Source organism: Maylandia zebra, linkage group LG6 (assembly GCF_041146795.1).
Source record: "Maylandia zebra isolate NMK-2024a linkage group LG6, Mzebra_GT3a, whole genome shotgun sequence".
In the NCBI taxonomy this organism is placed as follows: Eukaryota; Metazoa; Chordata; class Actinopteri; order Cichliformes; family Cichlidae; genus Maylandia; species Maylandia zebra.
In genome coordinates, this window is record NC_135172.1 from 44,944,193 (window position 1) to 44,969,227 (window position 25,035).

Here is a 25,035-nt window from a genome sequence, read left to right on the forward strand (position 1 = left end):
GTTAGGGGTGAGTGTGATTCATAGCAGCAGAAAATTTGAGAGCTTTGGAGGCTGACTCTGATTTTCTTTGTTTCCATGGAAACTAAAATCAATAAAGGCATTTTTTTCCATTACAGCTGCTGTGACATTGAAGTTCAGTAAGTAATCTGATTACACTGATGGATGTTTGCACGACTGCTTTGTCCAGACCTGTGATGAGCAGCGAAGCCTGAGACGACCCCCCCCCCCAATGAGTCGCCTGTCGTCATTTTTTTTAAACCTTTATTGACACAGGAAGTGGCGTCACAGCCAAGAACAGAAACGCGGTGATTGAGGGACGTCCCTCAGCCCAGGAACTCTTTATCTGGATTTGCTTATGGTGACATTATCATTCGGGATGAGCTCACGTGGATGTAGCTGCTCCATCCACCGCCGCTTGTTTCAGAGAGAAAAGCGCCACAGGTTGTATGAAAATCTGCAGATGGTGTGTTGACTCAGCCTGATACATGTTTAAATTATACTGTATGTGTATTGATCACTGTGGTTTTTATAGATCTGATTGGTTAACGGGTGCTGGTTTCATACCTGCTGATAAGGTACCATGGTAACATGCAGTTACCTGGATTAGAGGTCTGTTTGTGTGTTTATCCATTTGTTTTGTTGATGGAACCATGAATTCTGCAGTTTACCATCCTGGTTTAGTCAAAGTCCTGATGGCTTCATGCTCTAAAACCCTCCAGTGTGACTGAATTACAACAATTCTGCACAGACTGTTTTCTAAAACAGCGAGAGAACAATGAGCAGAACAGCAAGCATAGCAAAATATTACCTTTTAATTTCAGTGTAACATACAGCCGCCTGATAACAGCACCACAGGTAGGTTACTTACACAAACACTGGACGTTTGGAACGTGTCCTTATTAACCCACCGGCAACAGTTGCCGTTTTAACCCCCACACATCAACAAAATTAAACATACAGTGAGTAGGACAAGTCTAAGGAGTGAAATGCATTCACTTATTTTGCAGTGAAAAATCTGGGATTAGACGGGTTCCATCATTTCAAAGAAACAAAGAACTGGACAGGTTGGACTTTTATCGAGCTGCTGTGAAGCCTCTGGTGCTCCGGGACGACGGCCCCAGGAGCTCAGATCATTGGTCTGACCCCCACCCCACCCTCAGAGATGGAAGACCTCGCTCGACCACAAAAATCAGGTGTGCTGATGACATCACAGTGACCTGATCTGAGGTCAGCGCCACCGCTGTAAAAACCAATGTACTATGACAGAGAAGTCGCTCCGGCCTCGGTGCTCGGGTAGGTTACGTATGTGTTGTCACGGTAACAGTTTTGCTGGGATCTCTATGGTCCAGAGGTCGCGACCTCCCGGAGCTCTCAGTGGGGCCTTCAGCCAGCGAGGGTTGGACAGGTTAGTCAGGTGCTTCTCCTGCAGACCAATCAGCACGGCCGACTGCTCCAGGCACTGTAGGTCCTTCCCCTGGAGGGAGGCGGGGCAAAGCCAGGTCCGGCCCACATCCACCAATCCTAAAAGAGACCACAGGGTTCGTTCAGGGATGTGTAAATGTGGCAGAGTAAATAGGGATTCTAACCTGCCACCACGCCGCGGCCAAACCGCTCCCCGGACTCCAGAAGTGCCTCAATCTGAGCGCTGTCCATCCCCAGCAGGCCGCTTAGCACCGCCCTCCAGTCCGACCCCTCCCAGTTACGCTGAGCCACGTGGACCGCCAGCGTCTGGTTCTCCAGTGGAGCGAGCAGCGGCCTCCAGCGGCTTTCCACCGTCTTTACCCCGTCCAGAACCAGGCCGGCATACGGCTGCCGGAACGACAGGCACGGCACCTGCACCGCCATGTCTGCAAAACAAGCGCACCCAAACAGGACGCACTTTTCAGACGTATGAAACATTTTCAGTTTTTTTTTAGCCCCTTTTGCATTAGTGCCTGCTCGACTCGCCACAACTCGACTCCACTGGGTTTCCACTATAATCAGTACCATCTAATATGGGTGCTCGTTGTTATAGCAACGTGTAAGCTTAATTAAAATGTGACACGAATGCGGGGGCTGTTTGTCAGATTCCGGGAGCACGGCGTTGTTTCTTGGAGCAAACCGTCCTAGCGTACATTCCTGCGGTCACACAATAATTCCAGCATAAATTTAAGTAGATAGGACGGGTTGCCACTTAATTTTGTGTTGTGCACATGCGCAGAAACAACAGGTAGGATGGTTTGTGAGGTTGGATGGATTCCCAGAACACATTTCTCTCGTTTTTTTGTGAAGTAGATGTTCTCATGACCCATCGAGTGACACCACTGACCAGCCAATCAGTGGCATGCTGTCCGATGATGTAATAGTTTAATACCTGCTCGGATCGCTTGGAACCCGTCCGAGCAGGTACTAAAACAGTACCAGGAACTAGTGATGTGACGTTCTGTATCGAGGCTTCAAATCTTGTGTCGCGTAATGGAGGGGGCGTTTCCCCGATACGCGTATCGAGGCTTGCTTCATTGATGGGAGGAGCTGAAAATGATGACGTCCGAAGCCTCGCTGCCCAGCTGTACCACGTGACTGGTTCAGGAAGTGGTTCGAACTTTGCCGCGAGCTATGACAGCGATATAAACCCCTCAGACCCCATTCAAAATGTGGGTGTTTGATGGAGAGTTGCGGTTAGTGAGAGTTTGGAGGTTTATGAAAGTCAGGAGAGAATGGAGCCAGCTAAGAAGAGGAGGATGTCCCTCCCAACAAGGTATGTAAATTTCTACAGAAGATCCATCCATCCATTCGCTTCCGCTTATCCTTTTCAGGGTCGCGGGGGGCGCTAGAGCCTATCCCAGCTGTCATGGGGGGAAAGGCAGGGTACACCCTGGACAGGTCGCCAGTCTGTCGCAGGGCTAACACATAGGGACAGACAACCATTCACACTCACATTCACTCACACATTCACACCTAGTGGCAATTTGGAGTTTCCAATTAACCTATCCCCACAAGCTGCATGTCTTTGGACGGTGGGAGGAAGCCGGAGTACCCGGAGAGAACCCACGCAAACACGGGGAGAACATGCAAACTCCACACAGAAAGACCCCGGCCTGATGGTGGAATTGAACTCAGGACCTTCTTGCTGTGCGGCAACAGTGCTAACCACCGTGCTGCCTACAAATTTCTACAGAAGATGTATTTTCATAATACTGATGGTGCAATACAATTTATGTTAAGCTGTCTTGACTTTTGTACAAGGTGAAGTGTTTGCTATGTGCCAGGGAGCTGGGCTATAACAACAACACCTCATCCATGCTTAGGCACTACAGAGCTTTGCATGAGAGTAAGAGGAACACCGATTGTGGAGCAAGACCAGGTGAGCCATCAAATGCAATGATAATATAGCATGCTGTAATGTTACTAAATGATATAACAATATTATACAACTGTAATAAGTTACGTGTGTGATATTTATATTTGTGCTTTGTTTTTATTGATTGAGGACTCTCAGCCATTTAGCATTGTGGAGGAGAAAGGATTTAAAAGATTTGTTAAATCATTAAATCCTAGCTATGCTCTCCCCACTAGAAAGGTCACAAGAGCAGTGAAAATTTAGTTTTTACAGAAGAAAATGTGAACAGGCAGGACTGAGGCCTCAGTGTGTAGCTGTCCATACCTCAACGTTACAAAAGCACAACTACTGTCCACACCCCAACCACACCTCACAGTAAATGATCGTTTCCATACTGCCAGTATAAATATACACAGTATACTGCCATCACTACAATATACATGTTTTACACACTCCTTTTGTTGATGACATTTACAGGCTGTGTGCAAAAGGCCACACTCTTCAAATTCTTGCCAACTGATATTTTACGTCCAGTAGGTGGCCTACTAGAGCAAATGAAGCTTCAAGACGCCTTGCACTGGGATGAACCAACTGAATGAAAAGTTTCAGTGCTTCATGAAGCTTCATCTGCCCATCACTACCAGGAACTGTGACCGAATGTAAAACCCTGAAAGCCGAGCAGCTACAAATGGAAAAGGGGCTGCAGTGCAACGTGAGGCGGTACCGGACTGTAACCGGAGCTGAGCCGCTTGTTCCGCCTTCACCACAAAGGTCTCTCCGTACAGGAGCAGAGACTCACTCGAGCAGGAAGCCGCTGGTTAGCAGAGAGTTGGCTCTCGGAGCTTCTTCCCGGCTGTGTGTGTGTTTGTCGGTGACGGCGTGACCTTTAACCCGGCGGTACTCAAACAGAAATGCCGCTCCGCTCCCGCTGATTTTTCTCACTTCCGCTCTGGCGGCTGCTCTTCTTCTCTGTGGGAAATAACTGCAGTACTGGACTCTCCTGCCCCCACAGGAAGAACTGAGACGAGTATATAAATGGATGAATGTAAATTTGACTCTTCCTCATTATCAAAGCTTTGTATCAAAACTTTATTTAACAGTACAAAAACATTCCTCTGTCTCGATGCATGCCCGATGATCCAGGTAAGGCTGAAATGACGGAGCAGATCCACCACTGAAAACTCGGCGTCCAGGTGAACAGAATTAAAAGTGTGAAAAGGTGTACACTGCACCCGTTTTAAACAACAACACACCTGATGTCATCATCAGGCTGAAACCAGCGTCGCTCGCTGTAACGATGACTTCAGCAGAAACTGTGGGCGTGTTCCTCACTGAGATACGTGACCATGATCGGAGCTGTTCCACCTCTCCAAACTCCATGGAAAGGAGCTTTAGTGCTCCCTTTAGAGTAGGATACACCAAAGCATCCTTGATGAAAGGAGAGGAGAAAACGCCATCCCATCCGACCATTCATGAAAAACATAACCAAAGCAGAGCAGATCATGTAAACGTTCATCATAACGTTCCATTTTCCATTTCAGCCATAAGGTGCTGATGTATTTCTAGTTTTTATCAGCAGCTGAACCCTGAACGTCACACTGCTGGAATACAAACTACTTCCTGTTGAGTGGTTCCTGCATGAAGAGCGTTCATTAGTAATGACTTTTGTTGTGTTACAGTCTGTTTACTTCAGGTCAGCTGGGATCAGTGATGATGGAGGAATTTTACAGGGAACGACCTCCACAGCAGGAAGATATAAGAACATGATATGGATTTCATTTTATAGTTGTATTGTAATTTATATACAGAAATGCAGCCAGTTGGCTTCAGTAAGAATCAGCAGAGAGAATATGTGACTCAAAAACACAGAAGAGCCTACTAACCAAAATAATGCAGTGTGAGCTCATGTTCAGGAGAATCAGTCTGATAGAAGAAATACTTCTGAGCACTGTGCAAAGGTCTCAGGATTAGGACTTGGGTGGAGCTCCGATTTATCCCGAGGAGAGCTGCATCATGGGGCAGGGATAGCTCAGTAGGTAGAGTGGTTGCCCCATGATCGGAAGGTCGGGGGTTCGATTCCCCTTAACAGCTACCCTGAGGTACCCCTGAGCAAGGTACCGTCCCTACACACTGCTCCCCGGGCGCCCAATGGCTGCCCACTGCTTCACTGAGTGAATGGGTTAAATGCAGAGAGCAATTTCCCCACGGGGACCAATAAAGTACAATAATAATAATAATCATTACAAACTGAACTCTGTTACTATGGTTACTGTGGCACATGCATGAATGTGTGCAGCCCTTAGTTTGAATAGCACAGGGCAATATTGAGACAATGTGACGCACTGGCAGATTTCGTGCAGTTTGCAGTAACCTGTGTGTGACAGAGTTTGAAGTGACGTTTAAAATTCTCTCCTGGGAGTGAAGCAAACACGTGCATAAGGCCCAAAGTGCTGCTGTTCACAGCTGTCAGCACAGACTCTGTTTTTCTCTGTGAGGCAGTAAATCGGACCCAAATGTTCCTCCGGCTTTAAAATTCCCGCCTCTGTGGTGAAGGATATTTACACAGGCTGTTCTCGTTCATATGACCTCCACCAAACAATAGAACACGCTGAGACAGAGGACGATGCACGTTTGTAGTTTCAACACGGCGGACATCCTCACACCGTCAAGGAGAGAGAGTGTGAGGTCGTTCCACTTCTCTTTTCCCTAGTCCTCAGCAGGAGGTGAGGAAAGGAGACAGATGTATGGTGAGGTAACACGTTCCTGCTGTATTTTACTTGCATCTATTTGAAGGAGTGAACGTAAACACAAATATTGTTATTTTATATGCAGGAAATAGGTTTAAATGTTAAACACATTTCTTCAAGTCAAAGACCGTTGAATATAATGTAATTTTTCCTTGATGCATAAAGTTAAAAGATTAAAACTAATAAAACAAGTTTTAAAAAGAGACTTTAAATATTTAATGATTGAAATAAATCACAAAAATCAACTCTTGATTTTATCTATAACTTTTGTTCTATTTTCAGTTTTTTTCACCCACATGCAGGTCACAGAAACAGCACTGCACGAACAGCCAATCACACATGGTACAGGACAGGGAGGACACGCCCCCTCTCCACAGCAGCAGGGATGATTATGCATGATGTCAGTAGTTACTATGATGTCATCACATTGCATCTCACACTGTAGAACAAGATGCATCATAACAGAAGAAATAAAAGAAATATAAAAACTAAAGCAACAAATATAAAGAATATGAAGAATAAAATATAAACAAAATAAAATGTAAAAACAAATAAACAAAAATATTAAAAACTGAAAATGTATTTTTAAAAGTTCTGATAAATTGAAAATGATGACATTTGATGTCCAAGCAGCAAAGTGATACATAAATCCAGGTCAACTTTTGTTTCATCACGAACACAGACGGTCGGCGTCCTGAGGGGGGCGCTGTGCCAAGGGTTCATTTTCTGAGTAACGTCTGTTAAACCTGCTGCTGTCAATAAAGTTTCTGCGTGTCACCATCAGCAGGTTCATAAAACACCATTGGATGCCACGCTGACTCATTAACATCAAACAGGAAAACAAGAAAGAAGTTTTGGCTCTCTGACGAGTCACTTCCTGTCTGGCGCACTCTTCCTCCTCCTTAGTCGGACCACTCCTGGTCCTCAGGCTCAGACTCCTCTTCTGATTCGCTGTATTCCACGGCAATACGTCGTGACAAGATGGTGGCAACGTCGTTTCCTGTCGGCTCTCGTTTCTTGGCCTCTTCCTGCTCGCGCTGCTCCTGAACCTTCCTCAGCTGGATCCCTGCAGACACGAGACATTGCATCAACACGCAGGACCACACCAATCCACACCAGATCACACACACATCTGTCGGACCACACCCACCAGGTCACCCTGGCCACACCCGCCCACACCAGACGAGCATCACCCAGTGACCACCTCTATAATCTGTGAACTGTCTGCGTCCTGACTGACCTCTGCGGATAGCGGCGAGGAGGTCACTGCGGGCGTCATTCATTGGCACGTTCAGTCCTGCGGCTAGCTTCCTGCCATCCGCCGCCGGGGGCACCGGGGGCGCAGCAGCAGAGGAGGGAGCTTGGCTGCTAGGACGGGAGGGGATGTAGTTAGCTGGGGGTAGTGGTGGAGGGGAGGGGCTATAGGGGTGGGGCTGGGCAGCAGTGCCACCTGTGGATAGAAAAGAGCAGGAGCTCCTGATTTCACGTGGACATGCAAAAGCGCCATCAGAAACCAAAAAATAGCTGGGTGCTTGTTACCTTGGTTACCAGGCACAGCTGCAGGGTGCAATGGTGTTGCCATAGCAGCAATGTGGATGGAGCTGTTTGGAAACACCACCTGTCCTGCTGATGGCATGAGAGGTGGAGGCGGCGGAGGGGCCGGAGGGATTTGATGATCACTGAGGAGGGATGGAGGTTAAAGGTCAAACATGTATATGTGCATAATGATAGTGATTATAATTTGAAGTGTGTGTTTACTTGGCTTCCTTTGCCATGTTGGAACGTGCTCCGTTCTGATTGGCTGGACCAGTGAGCAGCTGTGGGCGATGCTGATGCTGATGCGGCTGGTTGCGGCCCAGAGAGTGCTGGCGAGCGGTTGCCGCGGATACTGCGGAGGTGGGTCTGAGGGCACGGTCCAATGACTGAGTTTGCCCAGACCCACTGGTCGCCATGTCAGCATGATCTTTTCTATCATGCCCATCGTGGTGAGGACTGGCCGGGAAGGAGAGGTCATCTGACATCCCTGACCTTTGGGGGAGGAGTTAAAGTTCTGATGTCAGCTTATTGGACTGGGAAGTAGGTGTGAACATGCAGGTGTTTACCTGTCGGGTGACACTGAGCCGTCAGATGTATGGTGAGGTGATGGCGTGACTCGAGCATCTGGGCGGAGCTCCTTGTCATAAGCCATCAGGTTCCACTCCTGCCGCCGGTTTCGCGCTTTCCGGACCTTCCCAAGAGAAACAGTAATGACAAGTAATGAGATTTAATGAAAGTTCACAAACTTATCAAAACATGCGACTTAACAAGTTTTAACCAAACACAAATTACTTCACCTTCTTCACCTCCCGCCCTGAGGACTCCTCCACATGTCTCTGCTCCTAGAAATAAATGACCAGTTAAAGCAGCACCTTATTTTCACATACATGGATGGATGATCGTGGTTGGATGCATGGATGATGGATGGATGATCATGGTTGGATGCATGGATGATCGTGGTTGGATGCATGGATAGATGGATGATCGTGGTTGGATGCGTGGATAGATGGATGGAAGATCGTGGTTGGATGCGTGGATAGATGGATGTCGTGGTTGGATGCATGGATAGATGGATGGATGATTGTGGTTGGATGCATGGATAGATGGATGGATGATCGTGGTTGGATGCGTGGATAGATGGATTATCGTGGTTGGATGCGTGGATAGATGGATGATCGTGGTTGGATGCGTGGCTAGATGGATGGATGATCGTGGTTGGGCGCGTGGATAGATGGATGGATGATCGTGGTTGGGTGCGTGGCTAGATGGATGGATGATCGTGGTTGGATGCGTGGATGGATGGATGATTGTGGTTGGATGCATGGATAGATGGATGGATGATCGTGGTTGGATGCGTGGATAGATGGATTATCGTGGTTGGATGCGTGGATAGATGGATGATCGTGGTTGGGTGCGTGGCTAGATGGATGGATGATCGTGGTTGGATGCGTGGATAGATGGATTGATGATCGTGGTTGGATGCGTGGATAGATGGATGGATGATCGTGGTTGGATGCATGGATAGATGGATGGATGATCGTGGTTGGATGCGTGGATAGATGGATGGATGATCGTGGTTGGATGCGTGGATAGATGGATGATCGTGGTTGGATGCGTGGATAGATGGATGATCGTGGTTGGATGCGTGGATAGATGGATGATCGTGGTTGGATGCGTGGATAGATGGATGGATGATCGTGGTTGGATGCGTGGATAGATGGATGATCGTGGTTGGATGCGTGGATAGATGGATGATCGTGGTTGGATGCGTGGATAGATAGATGGATGATCGTGGTTGGATGCGTGGATAGATGGATGATCGTGGTTGGATGCGTGGATAGATGGATGATCGTGGTTGGATGCGTGGATAGATGGATGGATGATCGTGGTTGGATGCGTGGATAGATGGATGATCGTGGTTGGATGCGTGGATAGATGGATGGATGATCGTGGTTGGATGCGTGGATAGATGGATGATCGTGGTTGGATGCGTGGATAGATGGATGATCATGGTTGGATGCGTGGATAGATGGATGGATGATCGTGGTTGGATGCGTGGATAGATGGATGATCATGGTTGGATGCGTGGATAGATGGATGGATGATCGTGGTTGGATGCATGGATAGATGGATGGATGATCGTGGTTGGATGCATGGATAGATGGATGGATGATCGTGGTTGGATGCGTGGATAGATGGATGATCGTGGTTGGATGCGTGGATAGATGGATGGATGATCGTGGTTGGATGCGTGGATAGATGGATGATCATGGTTGGATGCGTGGATAGATGGATGGATGATCGTGGTTGGATGCATGGATAGATGGATTGATGATCGTGGTTGGATGCGTGGATAGATGGATGGATGATCGTGGTTGGATGCATGGATAGATGGATGGATGATCGTGGTTGGATGCGTGGATAGATGGATGGATGATCGTGGTTGGATGCGTGGATAGATGGATGATCATGGTTGCATGCGTGGATAGATGGATGATCGTGGTTGGATGCGTGGATAGATGGATGATCGTGGTTGGATGCGTGGATAGATGGATGATCGTGGTTGGATGCGTGGATAGATGGATGGATGATCGTGGTTGGATGCGTGGATAGATGGATGATCGTGGTTGGATGCGTGGATAGATGGATGGATGATCGTGGTTGGATGCGTGGATAGATGGATGATCGTGGTTGGATGCGTGGATAGATGGATGATCATGGTTGGATGCGTGGATAGATGGATGATCGTGGTTGGATGCGTGGATAGATGGATGATCGTGGTTAGATGCGTGGATAGATGGATGATCGTGGTTGGATGCGTGGATAGATGGATGATCGTGGTTGGATGCGTGGATAGATGGATGATCGTGGTTGGATGCGTGGATAGATGGATGATCGTGGTTGGATGCGTGGATAGATGGATGATCGTGGTTGGATGCGTGGATAGATGGATGATCGTGGTTGGATGCGTGGATAGATGGATGGATGAACCTTCTGCCGTCTCTTCTCCTTGCGTTTGTTCTCGGTGGCCTGCAGCATCTTTTCCTTCCACAGGTTGAAGAAGTACGATGGGTCGGTGTAGAACTTCAGACCAGCCTTCTTGTCGTCCCTGCAGACACAACAACAAAAACTCTGAGTTTAAATTACCTGCAAGTAATTTAAACTCTTCCGCCTACAACCTGCAGGACATTGTGGGCGGAGTTTAAACTAACCTGTAGGCTGTCAGGATGTTGAGGGGTGGTGGCTTGTCACAGCGTTGGTACATCTCCAGCGCTGGATTAGGGATGGAGCTCCGTGACACCACCTGCTGGTCCTGAATGGTACTGCTTCTAAAAGCTTTCCGCATATTGATGTCCTGCAGCGAGACTGGAAGCACACGGAAGAGATACAGAATCTATAAACAGGTGGAGGCGCTGGATGGTCACATGATCTGAGGGCAGTGATTCTCACCAACCTTCCTCCACGGTGGAATCCAGCTGAGTGACCTTCACAGCCAGCAGGTCCACTCTCTCCTGCAGGCTGTTCATTCTCAGGTAGAAGCTGTTAGCCTCTGTGAACAGCTCGCCAAAAATGTCCTCCGCATGGCGACCTGCATGCCATCATCAGGAAGTAAGACATGTTATTACTACGCCGTGGACCGAGTGAGCTCACACAGACTTCTATCCACAGAAAACGACCCTAATTCAAATTCAAATTCAAATTTTATTTGTCACGTACACAGTCATACACAGTACGATATGTAGTGAAATGCTTGGACAACTGCTCGTGACCTAAAGAAAACAAAAAAGGAAAAGGCTATGAATAAGATAGGAAATAAATATGAAAAATTAAAAAGGGTAAATTTAACTAGGAAGGAATAAAATATAAATTAAGGTTAAAAATGAAATAACTGTACAACACAAATTAGAATGAAGGGTAAATTTAACTGGGAAGAATAAGATAAAATATATAAATTAAAGTTGAAAATAAAATAACTGTACAACAAAATACACAATATAGAACTATATAAGAATGTATGAAGAAATATAAATAAATATATACACAATAACAGCAGCTGTACAAGTATTAACCGGAAATGAAGAATATAGTGACCAGTGTTGTGCAAAACCAAAGTCCAGAAAATCCAGTGTGTGTGTAAGAACTGTATGTGTGGGTCAGTACTGTGTGGTGGTGTGATTGAGAGACCGTATCGCCTGCGGGAAGAAGCTCCTCCTCAGTCTCTCTGTGTTGGTCTAAAGGTCAATTCTAACGAGCGACCAGGAGCTGTTCCTGCACCCATGCTCCCGTTAAGCAGAGCCACTCATAATGATTACGGCTTTGATTTTAATCTGATTTTATGAAGTTGAGCTCAGTTTTCTGGGAACACAAACATTCACCACGAGCTTCTGTCAGTGACAGGATGAATGTGTACACCTGCACACAGGTAACGCTCACACACAACTGACAGTCAAGGTTTTGAGAGGAGGTGTTTGTGTGTGTTTGGACTCCCACACCTGGGCTGTAGGCGGAGCTTCACTCCACGTATTTTTAGCATGTGATGAGAGCGATTCCTGCTTCAGTATGACCACAAAAATAAACTTCCTGTTTTATTCAGTCAGACTGAGACCAGAGGAGTCCTCTCCTACTGGGTCTCAGAGATCTACTGCCATCTTTATTTACAGTCTGTGATACTGGGTTCTCTGTTTTTACCTGGCTGCACTAAGCTGATTGGTTAGCTGTGGCTTAGGTTACTAACAGAAGCAAAATGAACAGAAAAGGTTTGAGCATCGATGGTGTCTCACTGCAGGAATGATCTCATCACATGATTTGCATTGAATAAACTTTATTAAACTGTAAATGCAGAGTGCATGGAGGTTAGCTGAAGCATCGGAAACCTTCAGCTCGTCCCCTCATCGAGAACCAGAGTTACAACGATAACCGAAACTTACTGAGTCCTCCCAGCTGTTTGATGACCGCAGCCAGCGTGCTGTTGGTGACGCACTCCAGCTCACTGGCGACCCCATCAGGCAGAGAGCCGCGGCACAGGTACCGAGGCTCGATGATTCGCTTCACCAGCGGCATGGCTCACCTGGAGACAGAGAGACGGATCACTTCCTGTTTCTCTCTCATTTAAACGCTGACGCTCCTTTGAAAAACTAGTTCATGCATTTATTACTTCCAGGCTGGACGACTGTAATTCATTATTATCTGGAAGTCCTAAAAACTCCCTGAAAAGCCTTCAGCTAATCCAAAATGCTGCAGCAAGAGTCCTGACAGGGACTAGAAAGAGAGAGCAGATTTCTCCTGTTTTGGCTTCCCTTCACTGGATTAAATAATCAGGCCCCATCTTATCTTAATGACCATGTAGTACCATATCACCCTATTAGAGCACTTCACTCTCTCTCTGCAGGCCTACTTGTTGTTCCTAGAGTATTTAAAAGTAGAATGGGAGGCAGAGCCTTCAGTTTTCAGGCCCCTCTTCTGTGGAACCAGCTTCCAGTTTGGATTCAGGAGACAGACACTATCTCTACTTTCAAGATTAGGCTTAAAACTTTCCTTTTTGCTAAAGCATATAGTTAGGGCTGGACCAGGTGACCCTGAATCCTCCCTTAGTTATGCTGCAATAGACGTAGGCTGCCGGGGATTCCCATGATGCACTGGGTGTTTCTTCTTCACTCACTATGTGTTAACAGACCTCTCTGCATTGAATCATATCTGTTATTAACCTCTGTCTCTCTTCCACAGCATGTCTTTATCCTGTCTTCCTTCTCTCACTAAAACTGGCCGCATGTTTACATGTTGACACAGTTTCTTCCCCCAGGTCGTCAGACTCCTGAACACTCAGTGACTGGAATGACACACACACCTTCGCACATGTTACTACCAAGCACTTATCTGCAGTATCTCACACACATCTATAGACACCAAGTTACTTTTTGCACAACGATCAGTATTTTGCACATTTCTTGTCTTGTATCTGTCTTGTCTCGTTTTGTTGCACTTTAAGTCCTGTGTTCATCAGTTATATGTCATATGTAACACCAGGGTGTCGGAGGAACACTGTCTCGTTCCACTCTGCACTGTACCACTGCACATGGTTGGAATGACAATAAGAGCCACTTGACTTGACTTTAACAGTTCCTCTTAGGATCCAACATCATTTAAGATAAATCACAACAGCGCAGCCTCAAAAACTGTTTGATGCTTCCAACCAAAACAACACAAAACACATATAAGGTACACATAAGGTAACAAACACAGGGCGCCGTATGATTGTGGAGTTTTACTATGAGTCTTTACAGTATGAAGCAGCTTGAGGTGACTATTGTTAGGATTTAATGCTCTATAAATAAAATGAATTCAATCAACTTCAGACTCTGCTGATAAATACTGATCAAAACTATGAGATCAGATCAAATCAGTGAGTTCCTACTAAAGCTGGGCAACCACTGCGATTTTTTCAGTAGCGTTATTCAGCTCCTGCTCAAACTGTACGATTGACTCGCAGGGGTTAGAAGTTGGTAGGTCACGATGCAGGTCTATACGGCCTGACGCTCTGATGCGACCTGAGTGCTCACACTGTGCGTCCATAACATGAAGGTAATCTGTGATTGAGCAGCAACGTAAATCCAACCATTTTCACGGTTGTTGTGGTCGTGATGATTTTGTGAGGCCACATGGAAAAGGCTCGGATGAGCGAAAGTTCTACAAGTGCCTCCATCGCTTGTGTCCAGATCACACGCTGCACTGCTGTGCTTCTCAAGGTTCAAGGTTCAAGGTTCTTTATTTGTCACATGCATAGTTATACAAGTATAACACACAGTTAAATGTAGCCTGACACGCTCCTCGACATGTGCAAAAAAATTGGGGGGGGGGGGGGTGTAGAGGAAAAACATTATATACACACATATATATATATACATACATATAGTATATACACTGGGTGAATGTGCAGTAGTAGCAGCAAGCAGGTGAATTCTGTACATTAATATGAATAGACATCTGACTATTTTACAGGATAGACAATATAAACATATTTAAAATTAAAGGAATTGAAATGTACATTGTGCCTTGGTTTAGGGTCTGGAAGAGTCCTGTCTCAGTCAATTATAGATGATGTGAGAGGGCGGGTGTGTGTGTTTAGGGCACGGATGGCTTGGGGATAGAAGCTCCTCTTGAGTCTCTCTGTCCTTGCCCGTCTTTTTCACCGACGTTTATGTGTTTGCGCGTGCGCAGTGTGAGAAGCTGCGGTGACACCCTCACGACGGTCGTGAGGTGATGATTGGGAGCTGGTCGTGAGGTGTTAATCGCATCTCGTTAACCCACGTATACTACATGACGCACGATGAAGGCCAAAATCGGGCCGATCACCAAAACGGTCGCACGACTCAAAAATCGGCTCAAAATGGGCCAAAAATCGCAGAGTGTGAGCCCAGCTAGTACAGCAGCTCCTCTCATGTACAACAACAGGTGATTACAGTCATGCACCATGACATCACTGCCTGACCTCTGACCCCCAGCTGTGCTGAGTTCTCACCGGGAAACTGCTCAGATTACACCTTCATCACCCTCATCATCATCCTCAGTAACCGACAGTGATTGATTGGCTGCCGGTCCTCAGTGGTGCAGAGGAATCTGTGTGTGTGTGTGTGTGTGTGTGTGTGTGTGTGTGTGTGTGTGTGTGTGAATGCTATCTCAGAGGCAGCGCCATGGAAACAGCACATTATGCTCTGCTGCCCACAGACAGCACCATGGTTACTGTTGCTAGGAGACAGTGGGAGGTCGTGCATCCCTTCACACAGCCATGAATAGAATGTAATCAGATTACTGTAACTACCATCTGCTGTTTCTAAAGCTGTACGATAGATACCTGTTAATCAGTGACAGCCAATCAGAGTCCTTCCTGGATTGTCTGTTACTACAGACTGATGTCATTTAACTGCTCCAACAGCACAAACACAGTCCAGAGGTCCAGTTCAGGTGAAGCTATCTGTCAGTCAGAGAGGCCACGCCCCTAATGATGCAAACTTGAAGCTTTAATTTTAACAGTTGAGTTATAAAAACATCCTCGTGTGTGTGTGTGTGTGTGTGTGTGTGTGTGTGTGTGTGTGTGTGTGTGTGTGTGTGTGTGTGCGCGCGCGGTTCCTCCAGCCTCGAGTCTGGACTACACTTCCCAGGAGTCCACTCAGGCGAGAGTGATGTCAATTTCATCATCAGCTGATCTACTCCAGAACTCCTGTCGGAGAACCACGTGACCCACAGAACCCCCTGCTGTCTGCAGATATCTCAAGACTCATGACGTCATGTCTCACAGGTGCACTTGCAGTTACGCGCACACTTGCAGAAATGAGTGCGTGACCAAATGCAGTGTGTGTGTGTGCTGATCAATAGCCGATGACGTCAGGGTCGGATATTATCACCATCATCTTCCTCAAAAACAGACGGTGTTTGATTGGCTCCTATCGTCAGTAGCGTGGATAGTGTGTTTGTGTGTGCGTGTCAGAGAGACCCTCACCCACGCGGATCGATCATGGTAACGCTTTCAAACCGATAGGACGGATCGATCAGACTCACCGGGCTCTGGCGGTTCCACTCCGGTTCGTTCCACTGAAGCTGCCTCGTCACAGAGCAGCGCGCGGCGGACTCCTCATCCTCCTCCGACCGGGATGAAGGCTGGAGAGGCGGGGGCGGGGCTGGACCCGGCTTCTGTCCGCAGTCACGGAGCTGCAGCGCCGCCTGCTGACTGCGCGCTGTGACACGTTTACCACAAATCCGCGTGAACGTGCACACCTGCGCACGGAGGTAACGAGCTTGTGTGTGTGTGTGTTTGATTTTTGCTGCAGACTCACACTGAAGCCTGGACTGTGATTAGCGGTCAGACTGAGGCTGATCATGTGACAGCCTCATCTCGGCCCCCTCCCACACAGCCTTAATTGGTCAGTTCATTCTGACCAGCAGTCGGGAGACGTGTGTCCGAACTCTGAGTGCTCTTTGACTCCACAGGAAGCACACCCACCCACACCCGCCTACCATCATCCAGCAGGTATGCAGCTGCTCTGTGTGAGCTCATGCTCCTGTGAGTCGCCATCAGAGGAGCCGTAGATGATCGCTTTGTCCTCCACCTGTGGAGGCTCTCTGAGCTGAACTCTCCCCTCCTTCAGCTCAGAGACCCTCAGCCTCTGTGAGAGCAGCTTTCTGCTCCCGTCATCACACTACTCCACCCCATTGAGACGACTCCAGCTGGAGACCCACGCTCCACAGGATTCAAGCCTCAAATCATTTCCTGCGTGTCCTCTACGACTTCCTGTCCAGTGCCTGGACAGAGAACGGCCAACATTCAAAAAACGACACTTTTGTTTGCTCCTAAAAAACTTTATTGAAACATGTGACTCAATCAAATTCACACTGAGTGGTTATCAAAACTGAGACTTTATATAAAACATCATCAGGGTTTTATGGGCTCTTCCTCTCCTCGTGGTCACACACAGGTGTCTAACGCTAACCTCCACTCCTCGCTCACCAAACAGAACGGTGCGAGCACTCGATGGGGCGGAGTCTCTATAGACCAGACTTAACGAGGATCGATATTTCAGTCGTCCATCAGAGTCTCTCGCATTCAAAGCCAGAACTGGTCTCAGAGGGGCGGGGCATGTCGATGTAGAACACCTCCTTGTTGACGGGTGGCGGCGTGGATGGCGGACTCACTGCCCCCGAGTCCTGGGTCAGGGCCTCGTGGGGATGGTTCACTAACGAGTACTTCTTTTCAGGCCGGCTCAGATGAACTTTGAATCTGGCCCCGCCTCCTGTGGCAAGACGACCATCAACCTTGGGTTTGAAACGCTTCAGCTTGACGGTGTCTTTGGCGTCACGCGTGCACGGCAGCAGGACCGCCACGTCTTTGCGGAATTTGGAGCTGAGACCAAAGTAGATGAGCGGGTTGTAGAAACTGGCAGATTTGGCAAAGAGGCGGGTGAAGATGCTGGTGAGGTTGGGCACGTGGAAACCCCAGGCGGACCACATGGACACCACGGCGTACGGCGACCAGGCCAGGATAAAGGCTGTGCAGATCACTATGGAAACCTGCAGAGACAGAGAAAGTGATCGAACTTCCCGAACGGCACTCTGGTGGGCAGGAGATGACAGCGACAAACACTCACGACGGTCACGTCTCTCTCGATCTTCCGCTGGCGGTCGGTCAGGTCTCCCTCGGCCGACAGCGCGTTGCCTCGCTTCACCGTGTTGATGATGGACACGTAGCAGAACAGCATGACGAGCACGGGGATGAAGAAGCAGCACACAAAGATGGAGACGATGTAGGACTTGTAGACGCTCGAGTAGTTTGCCTTGGCCCAGTCAATCTCACAGGTCCCATAGCCGCGATCTGCACAGACGACAGACACTGTCACTAAAGGAAGGCCTTCCACTGCTCACTTCCTGTTCTATAAGGGCGCAGCGGACCCCTGACAGACCAATCAGCACGCGGCAGCAGGACACTGGTGTTTTATGGTCCCTGCTTTATCTGAGCCTCATTCACTCTAACGCACCGCCCTGGAGAGACCTGCAGCCACTTCCTGTACTGTGAGGGGGTCAGGGGTCAGAGGTCAGGGTATTCTTGCCTGTGTAGCTGCCCCAGCCGAGCAGCGGCGCCCCGGACCAGAATCCAGCTGCGATCCAGATGAGCGACAGACACACGAACACACTGGTCCTGGTGATGTGATGCGCTGAAACACACACACTCACTCAGGTGACATGGTAATAACATGTTAACACTATGATGGTGAACACCTGATGGGCGGACCTCTGACCTCGGCTTGGGTGGCATCCTTTGATGTAGCGTGTGATGCTGATCACGGTCAGCGTGTAGATGCTGCTCAGACCGAACACCAGCGTGAAGAACCCGTCCACCTGCGTGAGAACACATCACAGGTGAGCCCGTCACGTCCCACCACAGGCTGAGTCTGAGCTGGGACGTCAGTACCTGGCAGGTCCAGATGGAGGAGATGAGGTAGCCGCTGTCCTGGAAGACGTTGAAGATCTCGATGATTCCTCTGGAGTATCCGAACACGGAGATGCTGGCGTCTGAGACGGCGAGGTTATAGGTCAGGTAGTCGGTGGGCAGCAGCGAGGCTCTCTGCCTGTAGAGGACGAAGAGGACGATGCTGTTCCCGAACCAGGACATCCATCCTGGAAACACACAGGTGCATACAGGTACTTCAGTGTGTACAGTAAGTACACAGTGTACACACAGTACTACACAGGAGCAGCTGAGGGTAATCCAGCAGGTCACTACTAAGAACACTTAAAGTGCAGCTGATGTCCAGCAGACAGGTGAGAGCGACACCTGCTCTGTTACCCACAGCCAGAGAAGCTCATCAAAGCTGCTGCAGCTGAGAGTGCTGCTGTGCCCACAGCATGATCAGAGTATTGATCGCTGATCACTGACAGACTGAAGCCAAATAACATCACACAGATGCAGGACACAACGATGACACAGCACATGTGTCTGTGTGTGTGTCTGTGTGTATCTGTGTGTGTGTTTGTCTGTGTGTCTGATTGTGTGTGTGTCTGTGTGTATCTGTGTGTGTGTGTGTCTGTGAGTCTGTGTGTGTGTGTGTGTCTGTTTGTTTTTGTCTGTATGTGTGTCTGATTGTGTGTGTGTGAGTCTGTGTGTGTGTGAGTCTGTGTCTGTGTGTCTGTGAGTCTGTGTGTGTGTGTGTCTGTGTGTGTGAGTCTGTGTCTGTGTGTCTGATTGTGTGTGTGTGTGTCTGTGAGTCTGTGTGTGTGTGTGTCTGTGTGTGTGTGTCTGTGTGTGTGTCTGTTTGTTTTTGTCTGTATGTGTGTCTGATTGTGTGTGTGTGTGAATGTGTGCGTGCGCGCTCACCCAGCAGCAGTAGGTAGACTCCTATGATGGTCTCCCCCTGGTCAGTCAGGGGGGGATCTCGCCCCCCTCCCAGGATGAAGCTGTGGTTCCTCCAGGGGGGGCCGCCGGCTGCAGCGCCGCTGAGCGACATGTTGCGTGTGGCGTGTAAATGGCGTGTGTTCTGCAAGTACCGCCGGACTCTGCAGCTAATCTGAGGTGAGATTACAGGCTGATCCTGGTTCAGCACTAGTGACTCCAAAGCAGCACCCAGCAGGCCCCAGCTCACTGATTGGCTGAAGGAGTGATGATGTAATAAACTCATTAAAGGATTCAGACTGATCTCTGCTGATGTATTGATCTGACTTCAGTCTGGAAAGTAACTCAGTACGTTTAGTGTACTGTGAAGTACTCCTTTGAGGTACTTTCACTTTAGTACTGAGAAATCTGGACGCTGCATGAAAACAGACATTTCATCACAGGTGACGGGGGCGGAGCCATGAACAGTCTGATGAAATCTGATGGTTTTTATTTCAATTTCTTTTTTCATGTTGTTCTTTTTCATCTTTTATTATTTCCCATGTTTGTGTTTTTTCTTTATAACTTTTCATTTTACTACTCTAGAACATCATTCAGATTTCATGTTACTGAGGTCACGGTTTGACCCCACAGTCAAAGGTCAAAGTTCAGATGGTTTAGCTCTCTCTCATTCTCTGGGCTGGAATTTTATGTATTTGAGTCTGAATAGAGAGCACCATCATGAGGACCTGAGCGCTCTCACGGGGCGTTGCATGTTATCGGGATGTTTGGTTTAGGTTGCTGAGCATGTTCTTTCAGTTTTTCCTGCCGTGGAGCAGGTCATTCCTCCATGTTCCTCGTGTCATATATAAAAGCAGGTGTAACGCTGCGACCCGACACTCGAATCTAATCTATGAAATCTTTTCACTTTTTTATTTGTGTTATTTATTATTGTCATATTGGCACAGCTGGGCTTCCACAGTCGTCCTCCTATCTCCACGTGCTGCAGCTGTTCAGGCTGGAGGTGTGCAGGAAGAAGGATGGCCATATAAGGAGAGGCGGGGCCATAAAAGGAAACGCGTTCTTTATATGGAGAAAGGTGTCCCGGTCGTACAGCCCAGAACTGCGTATCATTGCGCACAAGCTTCGGTAAGTTCGCACCTGTCCGCACCAGACCATAAAGACTCCCTACCCCGACACTTCCGGTGAGAGGTAAGGCGATTCCGAGCCGCGGGGTGGCTGCAGTGGCTGTGAAGTGCCGGACTACCTGTCAGAGCGGACGGATATCTGCGGAAGCTGCCCGTCATTTCCTTATGTGGAGCGGAGTGAGCCGTGGGGGGCCGGGCCTCGCTGCTCTGTGAAAACAACTTCACAACTTTTTCTAATTTCTGATCGATCCGGATCGATTTCCTGCGGAAAGTGTGCCCGGCGGCTTCCCCTCACGGCCCGCGGGCTCCCGGAGCTTTCTAACGGACTCACCGGGCGACCTGTCGCTGTAGAGCCGCTGAGCGCTTAGCCTAGCCCCGTTAGCCACGCAGCTAGCGGTGCGGCTAGTCGACCCCGACCCGGCGCGGAGCTCCGAGCCCCGCCGAGGGTCTCTCCGGCGCACCCGGAGGATCCATCTTCCGGGCCCGGTGGGAGGGACGCTGATAAGGATGCTGGCGGGCAGCGGGGCCGAGATGGGCTCCAGAACCTTACCTGGACGCATGAGCAGCACAGACACAGCCGGACCGGAACCGGACACGGCCCGGGAGACTGGCGAGGGGGCGCCGGAGGACCGGGACTACAGCGCCGAGGGGGCGTTCAGCGGCTCCGACCAGGACTCGGACTCCGCGGAGGACGATGACACGGGGGGCCTGGGTGGGGACCGGAGGGGCGTGAAGCGGGAGAGGAGCGAGCGGGAGGTCGGGCATCAGGCGGCGCAGAGCTCCGGAGGCCTCAGCGGGGCGTACAGTGGTCTGAGGCCCGGGGCGGCGGGGGTGAAGCCCGGCAAGAAGACCCGAGGCAGGGTGAAGATCAAGATGGAGTTCATAGACAACAAGCTGCGGAGGTACACCACCTTCAGCAAGAGGAAGACCGGCATCATGAAGAAGGTGAGAGGCAGCAGGGGTCAGAGGTCATCTGTGGGTTTACTCTGACATTGAAATTTTCACGTTTCGTCTCAATCTAAGCTTCTAAAATCCAAAAGTATATGAAAGCTTCACCTGCCACAGAGCACAGGTGTATCATCACCCTGTTCTCACCTGCAGAGCTTCACCTGGAGGCTCGGGAGCAGGTGGAGGCTAAAAAGGGTGACGTTGTACCAGCTCAGGTCTGCAGGTGTGTCTGAGCGTTCAGTAAGGTTCTTTAGGAGCGTCTCACCTGTAGACAGGTGAAGTTTGGCTGGAGCCAGCAGGGTGCAGCAGGTAGAATCAGTCAATAAAAATCAAAGTAGAATACAGTAGAGCTCAGTGAGTAAAACTCAATAAATACAGATGAGCCACTGTCTCTGCTTTCAGCTCAGTTTATCTGACAGGTGAGGTTAGTGGTACAGCATCAGTCAGCTGTTCACTCCAGGAACTGCACCATGTCTGCAGGTGTGTTTAGACCGATAGCGTGTTCACCTGTTGTACCTGCTCCCCCACCCAGGCGTACGAGCTGTCCACGCTCACAGGTACGCAGGTGTTGCTGCTTGTTGCCAGCGAGACGGGCCACGTGTACACCTTCGCCACGAGGAAGCTGCAGCCGATGATCACGTCAGAGACGGGGAAAGCTCTGATCCAGACCTGCCTGAACTCGCCAGACTCGCCGCCGCGCTCCGACCCCTCCTCCGACCAGAGGATGAGCGCCACGGGCTTCGAGGAGACCGACCTCAGCTATCAGGTGTCAGAAGCTGACGGCTGCTCCGAGGCTGCCAAGGTAGCGTCCAGGTGCTGTTACTTAAATGTCGGGATCAGCGCTTTTAGCCCCGCTCCTTAAATACAGATGTCGTGTGTCTGCAGGATCTGGTCAAACCGGCCTTCAGCCTGGCCAGCTCCTCCTCCTCCTCCACATCCTGCTCCTCTTCATCCTCAGCGTCCCTGCAGGTGCAGACCAGCGCCCCCACCTGGCAGCCGCCGTCCTCGACCGCCAATGGGACGCTGCTGAAGACATCAGCCGGGGTGGTGCTTCCTGGAGGCTTTACTTTGATGTCAGGTAGGTGGGCGGAGTCAACTGCTGACACAAGGCTCGTGTTTGTGTTGTTTCTTAGCTGGCAGGTAAAAGTAAACATTTCAATGGCCACCAGAGCACCTGCTGGTCTTTCACCTGTCCACACACTTTTGGCTTTCCTGCTGCTTTTATTCAGCTAATCTGTCTCTGGACTCACCCCTTGACCTGTCTGCAGGTGGCTCGCTGCCTCCGGGTGCACACACCATCCCCCTCAGCCAGCTGCAGGGCCAGTCTTTGGCCATCCAGGGCCCCGTGGCCCCAGGCCCCACCCCCACGCTGCATGCTCCACCCACACAGCCAGCTACGTTGCTGCGGCTTCCTGCAACCGTGTCGCTGTCAGGTCAGCACACTGCTACGCCGTCCTCCTGTCAATCGGTGCGTTTTCCTTAGCTTGCCTGCCAACAGGTGAATGTTAGCTCCGCCCTCTTTGTGTCATCAGGACCTGGAGTCTCTCAGCAGCTGCAGACAATCCAAGTACAGACCAGCAGCCAGCAGGCAACCGCCAATCACAGCAGCTCTGACATGCAGAGCCCCGCCTCCTCCACAGGTATGAACACAAAGACACGTTCCGTAACGGGTTAACGTAGCATCGCCAACCTGACCATCTTCCTCTCTCTGCAGCAAGTCTTCCCGTCTCCATCGTCTCCTCCCCTTCCTCCTCCTCTTCCTCGGTAGCAGGTCACATGATGTACCCAGGCAGTCACACGGTGATGTATGCCGCACCAACGCCCTCGCTGGGCGACGGCAGCCTCACAGTCCTCAACACCTTCTCTCCAGCAGGCCACACCCAGTCACATGACCCAGGTGACCGACTGTTAATATTTGCTGAAATGAAAACGTTTTCAGAAAAACCACAAACTCTTTTCTTCTTTCAGCCGCCGTGCCGCAGGTCTTCCTCACCTCTCTTCCTCCAGGCACCACTCAGATCCCAGTTTCTGCAGTCCAGCTGCACCCGGTACCACAACACGCCAACTGCACACCAACTGCACATGACACATTAATGACACGTTCACGCACATCCCTGCAGGCGGCCGTTAACATCGAGCCAAGTCAGTTTTACTTGTAAAGCACGTTTAAAAGACATCGAGTGTCGGCAGCGTGATGAACAGGGAGACAATGTAACCAAACACGAGATAAACGAGGTCAAAAGATTACAAAACGTTTATGTACACACAAGTATGTGAATGTTTGTAAACATGGCTGCGCTCACTGCAGTGACACTTTGTTTGTTTGTTTGTTTGTTTGTTTGTTTAGATGGTCATCAGTCAACAGAGCAGCAACAACCTGACCGAGCTGCAGGTCGTCAGTCTGGACGTCCACCAATCAAAAGACGACTGAGATGAACGCAGATGATTAGTTTCCTCCTTTGTTGCGACGGTTTGATGGACTTCGTGTTTACGTGTTTGTGTTGATCATGTAAACAAAAACATGTCGTCATCAGTTGGTACTTCCTGGAACGCCGACCCGATGTCCAGGTCAATGTAGTGATGATGTCACTCTGCCAGGCGTCTTTCATTTGAGATGAAGAAAGTGCCAAAAGTGTGCGGACGCTCGTTTGTGTGGCGGTATCGCGCGCGGTGACACACGGACAGCAGGAACACCAGGAGCATCACTTCCTGTATGGACCTTTCAAAGTAAAACCTGGATCTGTATTCTCTGAACGTTCATCTTTGATTTGCAGAAATGTGAAAATGATTCCAGTTGTTATTAAAATGTTTCATGTGAACGGCTGAGGATTAATAATCATTTCGTTCTATGGCGAGCTGACCCTCCAACAGACAGACACGACCAATACGACACACGAAGAAGAAGCAATGACGGGCAGGTAAGAGTGAGAGCAGTTAAGAAAGTGCTTCTGCTCAAATTTATAGTTTTTACACAAACAACCAATCATATTCACCCGTCAGCGGTGAAAGGATGAGGTCACATGGGGGCGGGGTGGACTTTGACGTTTGTGAAAGAAGCGATGTGGGAGTTCTTACCACAGGTGCATCCAGGATGCCGCCAGTATTTGTAAGCTAGTTTGCATTTAGCAGTGATTGGTGGACGACTGTCAGCTGACCTGGAACCTGCACAATGACATGAGTTCAGCAAAGCCAAGATTGTCTTATCCTGACATCATCATCAGGAGCAGCGGCCTGCACTACCATGTATCCAGCTACCCTACACTCTGTACCACAAAGGTGCTTCCCTTCTCACCGGGGTAAGTTGCCATGGTAACCCATGATGCGAACAGGTTAGGTTCGAGGAAGGCCTGAGGTCTGTTTCGCTGACGAGCAGCATCGATTATAACACAGCTTTATTGGCAGCACACAGATTTGCAGCAGTGTTATTGTTCTGTGCACACTAACATCTGATCCTGCTGCACAGACTGAGCCCAGGTTTGACTT

At 49.3% G+C, this 25,035-nt stretch overlaps 4 protein-coding genes across 5 annotated transcripts; 1 reads left to right on the forward strand and 3 right to left on the reverse strand.

Annotated features, from left to right (window-relative positions):
- Positions 1-792: 792 nt before the first annotated feature.
- LOC112429715 (protein EOLA1) lies at positions 793-4,279 on the reverse strand. 2 transcript variants are annotated; one of them, XM_024802894.2, is made up of 3 exons: positions 4,119-4,279; positions 1,587-1,847; positions 793-1,521 (listed from the first exon to the last, which is right to left on the reverse strand). In XM_024802894.2, exons 2-3 carry the CDS (start codon positions 1,843-1,845, stop codon positions 1,313-1,315), a joined length of 468 nt encoding a protein of 155 aa, XP_024658662.2. In that variant the 5' UTR covers positions 1,846-1,847; positions 4,119-4,279; the 3' UTR covers positions 793-1,312. The 2 variants fall into 2 exon arrangements, with proteins under 2 accessions (XP_024658662.2, XP_076741456.1); XM_076885341.1 differs by having other exon boundaries at positions 1,587-1,878.
- A 1,912-nt stretch (positions 4,280-6,191) lies between these two features.
- On the reverse strand, positions 6,192-16,427 carry LOC101469375 (actin-binding protein WASF3). Its single transcript, XM_014411521.4, has 11 exons — positions 16,156-16,427; positions 12,531-12,670; positions 11,057-11,191; positions 10,815-10,968; positions 10,594-10,711; positions 8,400-8,444; positions 8,169-8,293; positions 7,825-8,094; positions 7,606-7,745; positions 7,307-7,516; positions 6,192-7,132 (listed from the first exon to the last, which is right to left on the reverse strand). The coding sequence occupies exons 2-11, from the start codon at positions 12,661-12,663 to the stop codon at positions 6,969-6,971; spliced, it is 1,494 nt and encodes a 497-aa protein (XP_014267007.3). The 5' UTR covers positions 12,664-12,670; positions 16,156-16,427; the 3' UTR covers positions 6,192-6,968.
- A 511-nt stretch (positions 16,428-16,938) lies between these two features.
- Positions 16,939-19,906, reverse strand: LOC101469928 (opsin-5). Its single transcript, XM_004574035.5, has 6 exons — positions 19,463-19,906; positions 18,560-18,765; positions 18,387-18,486; positions 18,198-18,302; positions 17,739-17,962; positions 16,939-17,661 (listed from the first exon to the last, which is right to left on the reverse strand). Exons 1-6 carry the CDS (start codon positions 19,761-19,763, stop codon positions 17,182-17,184), a joined length of 1,416 nt encoding a protein of 471 aa, XP_004574092.1. The 5' UTR covers positions 19,764-19,906; the 3' UTR covers positions 16,939-17,181.
- An 860-nt stretch (positions 19,907-20,766) lies between these two features.
- Positions 20,767-24,371, forward strand: LOC101469646 (serum response factor). The gene is made up of 8 exons (XM_004574034.5): positions 20,767-21,549; positions 22,085-22,354; positions 22,438-22,630; positions 22,821-22,985; positions 23,085-23,192; positions 23,267-23,449; positions 23,521-23,600; positions 23,900-24,371. Exons 1-8 carry the CDS (start codon positions 21,112-21,114, stop codon positions 23,981-23,983), a joined length of 1,521 nt encoding a protein of 506 aa, XP_004574091.1. The 5' UTR covers positions 20,767-21,111; the 3' UTR covers positions 23,984-24,371.
- Positions 24,372-25,035: the final 664 nt, after the last annotated feature.